The following is an 11533-nucleotide window of genomic DNA, read 5'->3' as shown; positions in this document are numbered from 1 at the left end:
AGGGTTAGATACAGAGTAAAGTTCCCTCTACACTGTCCCCATCAAACACTCCCAGGACAGGTACAGCACAGGGTTAGATACAGAGTAAAGTTCCCTCTACATTGTCCCCATCAAACACTCCCAGGACAGATACAGCACGGGGTTAGATACAGAGTCAAGCTCCCTCTATACTGTCTCCATCAAACACTCCCAGGACAGGTACAATGCAGAATAAAGATTGAGATTGTTTGAATTACACAGGGCAGTGAGTACCTGTAATTGCATTGACTGGGTTAATATTTGGGTTTTGAGCCTGCTGTCTGTGTGGAATCATTAACCAATCCTTTCACAGTGAATCTTGTAGCTTTATTTGTGACGATTGCTGTGAGTGTAATGTAAGAAAATGCAAACAAGTAAAGAAAATATCCATTCCTGATGATTTACAATTCTTCAGACGGAGGTCTTGGAGGTTTCACAGTGCTCTGAAAAAGAGAAAGAGAAGTTTCAGCTGCTTCCAATGTTTAAATCCTGTCACCTTTCTCCCTCTCGGTCTCCTCTCCGGCTTTCTCCATCTCTCCCTCCTCCCTCCCTCAGTCTCCTCTCTCTTTATCTTTCTCTCCTTCTCTCTCCTCTTCTATCTCATTCGCCTTTCCCTCTCAATCTCCTCTCTGGCTTTCTCTCTCCACTCTCTCTTCCGTTCTCATCTCTCTCTCTCTCTATTTTCTCTCTTTTCTCTCTCTCTGTCTCTGTCTTAGTCACAGTCTCCTCTCTCTCGCATTCTCTTTCTTTCTGTGTCTCAATCCTTGCTGTTTCCTCTTCTCTCTCAGACTCTTTTCTATCTCTGTCTGTCTCTCTTTCTCTCTCACTCTCCATCTCTCTCTCTCCCTCCCTCTCTTTACCTTTTTGATCATGGCTGACCTGAACCTCAACTCTATTTACTCATATATGAACACACATGGCCCTGTTCTTTGCAGACAGAAAGAATATGTACACATATTGCAACTGTTTCAGTTCAACAAAATAAGTGACAGCCATTCACTGGTTCATTCCTCAGGGCAATGCCTTGACCAGAGTCAAGCTGCCTGGTTTAAAATTTCAAATAATGCTTGGCAGTTAAATGTCAGTCACCAGTAACTGGTGCATTCTCCATGGCAACAACTCTACCAACCAATCTCCACTTGCCAACCAATCAGCACCCCCTTCTCGTACAGTATAAAGCTGTTGCTTCCCCTGACATTGGTATTCTTGCAATTGTCCTGATGAGTGCAAGACAAAAAGCTTCAACAAAATGTCCTTTTTCAGCAAAACTCAAATTCTTTACTACCAAACAACCATTACTCAGTTTTGCGTCAAATCCCTTGATACCCTTAAAAACCTGGCAATCTCAGTTTTCAAAGCTTTAACTAACCCCCAGTACCCCAGCTTTCTGGGGAGAGAGTTCCAGATTTCCATTACCCCTTTGCCTGAAGAAATGCTTCCTGACATCCCTGAATGGCCTGGAGCTCTCATCCTCAGGTTATGCCCCCATGTTCTGGGCTCCCCCCAGCAAAGGAAATGTTTTCTCTCTCTCCAACCTGTTGAACTCCTCTATTATTAGAAATTCCCAGATTAGATGGCGGGTTGAGGAGAGAGCTTTAACAAACGACTGAGTGAAAGTTTGCATTCTTAGGAGCTTAGGAAAGCTGCTTCCCCTGTACCGACTAATGGAAATGTTATTATCACTGATGAATTGAACACATGGGAATGGGAATGAGATTCTGGAGCGTGTGCTGGTGTTCTGGGTTCCTCCCATCCTGTGCTGGATGGCCAGTCTGTGTGGATGTGGTTAGGATCGTGGACTCTGTTCTTTATTAAACACAATGTTCTGTGATCTGATTCAATAAAATTAGAATTGGAAAACAATGTGAATCACTGCACCAGCTTAGATTGGAAGGCGAAGGGAAATTGTTTTCCACAATTTTGTGGAAAGTCTGATTTTTTTAATCTTCATAGACTGTTCTGTAATGGAGGGACTGAGAATGGCAGCAGCTGATGCCAGGGAGCCACAAGGAAACACAGGCAGCTCAACGGGTTTATCCAGGTGAGATTAACTCTTTCACCCTCCTTTCCCTGAAGGATTGTCATTTAACACACCAGTGAATTACCCACAGAAAGTTAATGCATATAAGTTATTTTTACACACAGCTTAACTATGGATTAAAAGAGATACTTCAGGAACTCTCATAGCGCTGCCTGTTGGCTAAATTCTGTTACTACATCGTTACAGGCAAGTGTTTACATACCAGATTTCCATTTAAAATGCTCACAAAAGCAGTTTCAATGTTGGTTTAAAGGCAAATATTACAAGTGAAAGTTGGACAGGATGTGCGAGTGTAAATATAACATGTTACTGATGCTTCAAGCACAATTTTCTGTTTTAAATCCTCAAATTTACTCCCGTCCTGAAAGTGCTGACTCCCTCTGGGCTACAGCATCTTAGGAACAAAGGAACAGGAGTAGGCCATTCAGCCCATCGAGCCTGCTCCGCCATTCAAACAGATCATGCTTGATTATCTGCCTCTGCTCCATTTTCCCCACTATCCCCAGATACCTTGATGTCATTAGTATCCAGAAATCTATCGAGTTCTGTCTTGAATATACTCAATGATTGAGCTTCCACAGCCCTCTGGGGTAGAGAGTTCCAAAGATTCACCATTCTGTGAGTGAAGAAATCCAGCTTCCCCTCTGTCTTAAATGGCCTGCCCCTTATCCTGAGGTTGTGTGTCCCCTGGTTTAACATTCACCAGTCAGGGGTCCCGCCCCATTCACTCCAGAATCCATTCTTCATCTGTGAAACTAATCCACATTATGACTGACCCTCCACCCGGCTTGACCGGATTTTGGTACCTGGCTTCCCACCAGATAGAAAGACTGGGGCGATGCTGCTGCGCCCATGACAGGACTGTGTCAAACTAGTACTCAGGACCCAGGGTGTGTGGGTCTATTTATCATCAGGTCATTGGAGAGAACGACTGGGAATACTTTTAACCCTCTATTTTCTAGTCGCAGCTCATCGCAGGGACCCCTCTGCCCAGCAGGACAGGGAATCCTTTCAGCTGGGAACCACAATCCTCACAGGGTCAGTGAATTAGTTCTCAAAATGATGCACTTCCAAACTAATTTAAAACTTAGTGCTTTAGTGAACTAGCACTTAAATGTCCTAAATTCTATGCAAAGAGATTTTACATTGAATTGATAGCATTATCCATATCCATGTCAACAATCCCGGCACATCCATACGTTCTGTCGGAGTGTCATAGAGACTTGTGGATTTCAGGTCAGGCCAGCCCTCAGCTTGAGGAACCTCTGTGAGAGTGAGCTTTGTAAAATGGACTTTTCTCACTGGGCCGCGCATCTGTGGCTGTGTGGCTGAGTGCATTGGGCTGGGCAACTCGCAACCTAAACAGCACTAAACTGAGCTGAATTGGGCACAACTCACCATCTTGATCAGAATTTGAGCTGGCTAGTGCTGGAATTGAAATAGGTATCTAACCCCGTGCTGTACCTGTCCTGGGAGTGTTTGATGGGGACAGTGTAGAGGGAGCTTTACTCTGTATCTAACCCCATGCTGTACTTGCCCTGTGAGTGTTTGATGGGGACAGTGTAGAGGGAGCTTTACTCTGTATCTAACCCCGTGCTGTACCTGTCCTGGGAGTGTTTGATGGGGACAGTGTAGAGGGAGCTTTACTCTGTATCTAACCCCGTGCTGTACCTGTCCTGGGAGTGTTTGATGGGGACGGTGTAGAGGGAGCTTTACTCTGTATCTAACCCCATGCTGTACTTGCCCTGTGAGTGTTTGATGGGGACAGTGTAGAGGGGGCTTTACTCTGTATCTAACCCCGTGCTGTACCTGTCCTGGGAGTGTTTGATGGGGACAGTGTAGAGGGGGCTTTACTCTGTATCTAACCCCATGCTGTACTTGCCCTGTGAGTGTTTGATGGGGACAGTGTAGAGGGGGCTTTACTCTGTATCTAAACCTGTGCTGTACCTGTCCTGGGAGTGTTTGATGGGGACAGTGTAGAGGGGGCTTTACTCTGTATCTAACACCGTGCCGTACCTGTCCTGGGAATGTTTGATGGGGACAGTGTAGAGGGGGCTTTGCTCTGTATCTAACCCCGTGCTGTACCTGTCCTGGGAGTGTTTGATGGGGACAGTATAGAGGGAGCAGTTTTCTGTATCCAGCCCCATGCTGTACCTGTCCTGGGAGTGTCTGATGGGGACAGTGTAGAGGGAGCTTTACTCTGTATCTAACCCCGTGCTCTACCTGTCCTGCGAGTGTTTGATGGGGACAGTGTAGAGGGAGCTTTACTCTGTATCTAACCTCGTGCTGTACCTGTCCTGGGAGTGTTTCATGGGGACAGTGTAGAGGGAGCTTTACTCTGTATCTAACCCCGTGCTGTACCTGTCCTGGGAGTGTTTGATGGGGACAGTATAGAGGGAGCTTTACTCTGTATCTAACCCCGTGCTGTACCTGTCCTGGGAGTGTTTAATGGGGACAGTATGGAGGAAGCTTTACTGTGTATCTAACCCCGTGCTGTACCTGTCCTGGGAGTGTTTAATGGGGACAGTATGGAGGAAGCTTTACTGTGTATCTAACCCCGTGCTGTACCTGTCCTGGGAGTGTTTAATGGGGACAGTATAGAGGGAGCAATTTTCTGTATCCAGCCCCATGCTGTACCTGTCCTGGGAGTGTTTGATGGGGACAGTATGGAGGAAGCTTTACAGTGTATCTAACCCCGTGCTGTACCTGTCCTTGGAGTGTTTAATGGGGACAGTATAGAGGGAGCAGTTTTCTGTATCCAGCCCCATGCTGTACCTGTCCTGGGAGTGTTTGATGGGGACAGTGTAGAGGGAGCTTTATTCTGTATCTAACCCGGTGTTGTACCTGTCCTGGGAGTGTTTGATGGGGACAGTGTAGGTGGAGATTCACTCTGTAACTAACACCATGCTGCACCTGCCTTGGGAGTCTTTAATGGGGACAGTGTAGGGGGAGTTTTAGTCTGTATCTAACCCTGTGCTGTACATGTCCTGAGAGTGTTTGATAAGGACAGTGCAGCAGGAGCTTTACTCTGTATCTAACCCTCTGCTGTACATGTCCTGGGAGTATTTGATGGGGACAGTGTAGAGAGAGCTTTACTCTGTATCTAACCCCATGCTGTACTTCTCCTGGGTGTGTTTGATGGGGACAGTGTAGAGGGAGCTTTACTCAGTATATAACCCTGTGCTGTACCTGTCCTGGGAGTGTGTGATGGAGAGAGTGTAGAGGGAGATTTACTCTATATCTAAGCCCGTGCTGTACTTGAACCAGGATTGTTTGATAGGGAAAGTTCACAGGGAGCTTAACTCTGTATCTAACCCCGTGCTGTACCTGTCCTGGGAGTGTTTGATGGGGACAGTGTAGAGGAAACTTTACTCAGTATCTAACGCTGTGCTGTACCTGTCCTGGGAGTGTTAGATGGGGACAGTGTAGAGGGAGCTTTACTCTGTATCTAACCCCGTGCTCTACCTGTCCTGCGAGTGTTTGATGAGGACAGTGGAGAGGGAGATTTACTCTGTATCTAACCCCATGCTGTACCTGTCCTGGGAGTGTTTGATGGGGACAGTATATAGGGAGCTGTTTTCTGTATCCAGCCCCATGCTGTAGCTCTCCTGGGAGTGTTTGATGGGGACAGTGTAGAGGAAGCTTTACTGTGTATCTAACCCCGTGTTATAGCTGTCCTGGAAGTGTTTGAAGGAGACAGTGTGAAGGGAGCATTACTCTGTATCTAACACCCTACTGTACCTGTCCTGGGAGTGTTTGATGAGGACAGTGTAGAGAGAGCTTTACTCTGTATCGAACCCAGTGCTTTACCTGTCCTGGGAGTGTTTGATGTGGACTGTGAAGAGAGAGCTTCACTCTGCATATAACACCGTGCTGTACCTGCCCCGGGAGTATTTGATGGGGACAGTGTAGAGGGAGCATTAATCTGTATCTAACCCGGTTCTGTACCTATCCTGGGTGTGTTTGATTGGGGCAGTGTAGAGGGAGCTTTCCTCTGTATCTAACCCAATGCTGTCCCTGTCCTGGAATTGTTTGATGCGAACAGTGTAGAGGGAACTTTACCCTGTACCTAACCCCGTGCTTTACCTGTCTGGGAGTGTTTGATGTGGACAGTGTAGATGGAGCTTTACTCTGTATCTAACCCCGTGCTGTACCTGTCCTGGGAGTGTTTGATGCAAACAGTGTAGATGGAGGTTAACTCTGTATCTAACCCCAGGCTGTACCTATCCTGGGAGTGTTTGATGGGGACAGTGTAGTCGGAGATTGACTCTGTATATAACCCCAGGCTGTACCTGCGCTGGGACTGTTTGTTGAGGATAGTGTAGAAGGAGTTTTATTCTGTCTCTTACCCCATGCTGTACCTTCCCTGGGAGTGTTTGATGGAGACAGTGTAGAGGGAGTTTTACTCTGTATCTAACCCTGTTCTGTACCTGTCCTGGGAGTATTTGATTGGGGCAGTCTAGAGGGAGCTTTACTCTGTATCTAACCCTGTGCTGTACCTACCCCGGGAGTATTTGATGGGGACAGTGTAGAGGGAGCATTACTCTGTATCTAACCCTGTGCTGTACCTGTCCTGGAACTGTTTGATGGGGACAGTATGGAGGAAGCTTTACTCTGTATCTAACCCCGTGCTGTACCTGTCCTGGGTGTGTTTGATGGGGACAGTATATAGGGAGCTGTTTTCTGTATCCAGCCCCATGCTGTAGCTCTCCTGGGAGTGTTTGATGGGGACAGTGTAGAGGAAGCTTTACTCTATATCTAACCCCGTGTTATAGCTGTCCTGGAAGTGTTTGAAGGAGACAGTGTGAAGGGAGCATTACTCTGTATCTAACAGCCTACTGTACCTGTCCTGGGAGTGTTTGATGAGGACAGTGTAGAGAGAGCTTTACTCTGTATTGAACCCAGTGCTTTACCTGTCCTGGGAGTGTTTGATGGGGACTGTGAAGAGAGAGCTTCACTCTGCATATAACACCATGCTGTACCTGCCCCGGGAGTATTTGATGGGGTCAGTGTAGAGGGAGCATTAATCTGTATCTAACCCGGTTCTGTACCTATCCTGGGTGTGTTTGATTGGGGCAGTGTAGAGGGAGCTTTACTCTGTATCTAACCCTGTGCTGTACCTGTCCTGGGAGTGTTTGATGGGGACAGTGTAGAGGGAGCTTTACTCTGTATCTAACCCTGTGCTGTACCTGTTCTGGGAGTGTTTGATGGGGACAGTGTAGAGGGAGTATTACTCTGTATCTAACCCCATGCTGTACCTTCCCTGGGAGTGTTTGATGGGGACAGTGTAGAGGGAGCTTTACTCTGTATCTAACAACGTGCTGTACATGTCCTGGGAGTATTTGATTGGGACCGTGTAGAGGGAGTATTACTCTGTATCTAACCCCATGCTGTACCTATCCTGGGAGTGTTTGATGAGGACAGTGTAGACAGAGGTTTACTCAGTACTTAGCCTCGTGCTGTACCTGCCCGGGGAGTGTTTGATGGGGACAGTGTAGAGAGAGCTTTACTCTGTATCTATCCCCGTGCTTTACCTATCATGGATATGTTTGATGGGGTCACTGTACAGGGAGCTTTACTCTGCATCTAACCCCATGCTGTACCTGTCCTGGGAGTGTTTGATGGGGACAGTGTAGAGGGAGCTTTACTCTGTATCTAACCCCGTGCTGTACCTGTCCTGGAACTGTTTGATGGGGACAGTATGGAGGAAGCTTTACTCTGTATCTAACCCCGTGCTGTACCTGTCCTGGGTGTGTTTGATGGGGACAGTATATAGGGAGCTGTTTTCTGTATCCAGCCCCATGCTGTAGCTCTCCTGGGAGTGTTTGATGGGGACAGTGTAGAGGAAGCTTTACTCTGTATCTAACCCCGTGTTATAGCTGTCCTGGAAGTGTTTGAAGGAGACAGTGTGAAGGGAGCATTACTCTGTATCTAACAGCCTACTGTACCTGTCCTGGGAGTGTTTGATGAGGACAGTGTAGAGAGAGCTTTACTCTGTATTGAACCCAGTGCTTTACCTGTCCTGGGAGTGTTTGATGGGGACTGTGAAGAGAGAGCTTCACTCTGCATATAACACCATGCTGTACCTGCCCCGGGAGTATTTGATGGGGTCAGTGTAGAGGGAGCATTAATCTGTATCTAACCCGGTTCTGTACCTATCCTGGGTGTGTTTGATTGGGGCAGTGTAGAGGGAGCTTTACTCTGTATCTAACCCTGTGCTGTACCTGTCCTGGGAGTGTTTGATGGGGACAGTGTAGAGGGAGCTTTACTCTGTATCTAACCCTGTGCTGTACCTGTTCTGGGAGTGTTTGATGGGGACAGTGTAGAGGGAGCTTTACTCTGTATCTAACAACGTGCTGTACATGTCCTGGGAGTATTTGATTGGGACCGTGTAGAGGGAGTATTACTCTGTATCTAACCCCATGCTGTACCTATCCTGGGAGTGTTTGATGAGGACAGTGTAGACAGAGGTTTACTCAGTACTTAGCCTCGTGCTGTACCTGCCCGGGGAGTGTTTGATGGGGACAGTGTAGAGAGAGCTTTACTCTGTATCTATCCCCGTGCTTTACCTATCATGGATATGTTTGATGGGGTCACTGTACAGGGAGCTTTACTCTGCATCTAACCCCATGCTGTACCTGTCCTGGGAGTGTTTGATGGGGACAGTGTAGAGGGAGCTTTACTCTGTATCTAACCCTGTGCTGTACCTGTCCTGGGTGTGTTTGATTGGGGCAGTGTAGAGTGAGCTTTACTCTGTATCTAACCCCGTGCTGTACCTGTCCTGGGAGTGTTTGATGGGGACAGTGTAGAGGGAGCTTTACTCTGTATCTAACCCCGTGATGTACCTGTCCTGGGAGTGTTTGATGGGGACAGTGTAGAGGGAGCTTTACTCTGTATCTAACCCTGTGCTGTACCTGTCCTGGGAGTGTTTGATGGGGACAGTGTAGAGGGAGCTTTACTCTGTATCTAACCCCGTGATGTACCTGTCCTGGGAGTGTTTGATGGGGAGAGTGTAGAGGGAACTTTACTCTGTATCTAACCCCATGCTCTACCTGTCCTGCGAGTGTTTGATGAGGACAGTGGAGAGGGAGATTTACTCTGTATCTAACCCCATGCTGTACCTGTCCTGGGAGTGTTTGATGGGGACAGTGTAGAGGAAGCTTTACTCTGTATCTAACACTGTGTTATAGCTGTCCTGGGAGTGTTTGAAGGAGACAGTGTGAAGGGAGCATTACTCTGTATTTAACACCAAGCTGTACCTGTCCTGGGAGTGTTTGATTGGGGCAGTGTAGAGGGAGCTTTCCTGTGTATCTAACCCTATGCTGTCCCTGTCCTGGAAGTGTTTGATGCAAACAGTGTAGAGGGAACTTTACCCTGTACCTAACCCCGTGCTTAACCTGCCTGGGAGTGTTTGATGTGGACAGCGTAGACGAGCTTTACTCTGTAGCTAACCCCGTGCCGTACCTGTCCCTGGGAGTGTTTGATGGGAACAGTGTAGATGAAGGTTAACTCTGTAGCTAACCCCAGGCTGTAACTGTCTGGGATTGTTTGATGGGAACAGTGTAGTCGGAGATTGACTCTGTATGTAACCCCGTGCTGTACCTGCTCTGGCACTGTTTGTTGAGGATAGTGTAGAAGGAGTTTTACTCTGTCTCTAACCCCATGCTGTACCTTCCCTGGGAGTGTTTGATGAGGACAATGTAGAGGGTGCTTTACTCTATATGTAAAAACGTGCTATACATGTCCTGGGAGTATTTGATTGGGACCGTGTAGAGGGAGTTTTACTCTGTATCTAACCCCAGGCTGTACCTATCCTGGGAGTGTTTGATGGGGCAGTGTAGAGAGAGCTTTACTGTGTATCTAAGCCCGTGCTGTACTTGTCCTGGGTGTGTTTGATGGGGACAGTGTAGAGGGAGTTTTACTCTGTATCTATCCCTGTGCTGTACCTGTCCTGGTAGTGATTGATGGGGACAGTGTAGAGGGAGCTTTACTCTGTATCTAACCCCGTGCTGTACCTGTCCTGGGAGTGTTTGATTGGGGCAGTGTAGAGGGAGCTTTACTGTGTATCTAACCCCGTGCTGTACCTGTCCTGGGAGTGTTTGATGGGGACAGTGTAGAGGGAGCTTTACTCTGTATCTAACCCCGTGCTGTACCTGTCCTGGGAGTGTTTGATGGGGACAGTGTAGAGGGAGCTTTACTGTGTATCTAACCCCGTGCTGTACCTGCCCTGGGAGTGTTTGATGGGGACAGTGTAGAGGGAGCTTTACTGTGTATCTAACCCCATGCTGTAAGTGTCCTGGGAGTGTGTGATGGGGAGAGTGAGGGAACTTTTCTCTGTATCTATCCCCATGCTGTACCAGTCTTGGGAATGTTTGATGAGGACAGTGTAGAGGAAACTTTACTCAGTATCTAACTCTGTGCTGTACCTGTCCTGGGGGTGTTAGATGGGGACAGTGTAGAGGGAGCTTTACTCTGTATCTAACCCCGTGCTGTACCTGTCCTGCAAGTGGTTGATGAGGGCAGTGGAGAGAGAGATTTACTCTGTATCTAACCCCAGGCTGTACCTGTCTTGGGAGTGTTTGATGGAGACAGTGTAGATGGAGCTTTACTCTGTATCTAACCCCGTGCTGTACCTGTCCTGGGAGTGTTTGATGGGGACAGTGTAGAGGGAGCTCTTTTCTGTATCCAGCCCCATGCTGTACCTGTCCTGGGAGTGTTTGATGAGGACAGTGTAGAGACAGCTTTACTCCGTAACTAACCCCGTGTTATAGCTGTTCTGGGAGTGTTTGAAGGAGACAGTGTGAAGGGAGCATTACTCTGTATCTAACCCCGTGCTGTACCTGTCCTGGAAGTGTTTGATGCAAACAGTGTAGAGGGAACTTTACCCTGTACCTAACCCCGTGCTTTACCTGTCTGGGAGTCTTTGTTGCGAACAGTGTAGATGGAGGTTAACTCTGTATCTAACCCCAGGCTGTACCTATCCTGGGAGTGTTTGATGGGGCCAGTGTAGTCGGAAATTGACTCTGTATGTAACCCCGGGCTGTACCTGCTCTGGGACTGTTTGTTGAGGATAGTGTAGAAGGAGTTTTACTCTGTCTCTAACCCCATGCTGTACCTTCCCTGGGAGTGTTTGATGGAGACAGTGTAGAGGGCGCTTTACCCTTTATCTAACCCCGTGCAGTACCTGTCATGGGAGTATTTGATGGGGACAGTCAGGAGGGAGCTTGACTGTATATCTAACCCGGTGCTGTACCTGTCCTGTGAGTGTTTGATGGGGACAGTGTAGAGGGAGCTTTACTCTGTATCTAACCCCGTGCTGTACCTGTCCTGTGAGTGTTTGATGGGGGCAGCGTAGAGGGAGCTTTACTCCGTATTTAACCCCGTGCTATACCTGCCGTGGGAGTATTTGATGGGGACAGTGAGGAGGGACCTTGATTCTATATCGAACCGGTGCTGTACCTGTCCGGTGTGTGT

General features: G+C 47.8%; 1 protein-coding gene across 1 annotated transcript in view; it reads right to left on the bottom strand.

Moving 5' to 3' along the window:
* Positions 1-305: 305 nt before the first annotated feature.
* LOC121271747 (endoplasmic reticulum resident protein 27) overlaps positions 306-11533 on the bottom strand; it is a 52524-nt gene continuing 41296 nt past the window's right edge. The window contains exon 7 of the mRNA XM_041177971.1: positions 306-461. Within this exon, the coding sequence (XP_041033905.1) occupies positions 420-461 (42 nt within the window). The 3' untranslated portion in view covers positions 306-419. The remainder of the gene's footprint in view (positions 462-11533) is intronic.

This window comes from Carcharodon carcharias, chromosome 31 (genome assembly GCF_017639515.1).
Source record: "Carcharodon carcharias isolate sCarCar2 chromosome 31, sCarCar2.pri, whole genome shotgun sequence".
Taxonomy (NCBI): domain Eukaryota; kingdom Metazoa; phylum Chordata; class Chondrichthyes; order Lamniformes; family Lamnidae; genus Carcharodon; species Carcharodon carcharias.
This window is presented reverse-complemented; position numbering and strand designations above follow the sequence as displayed.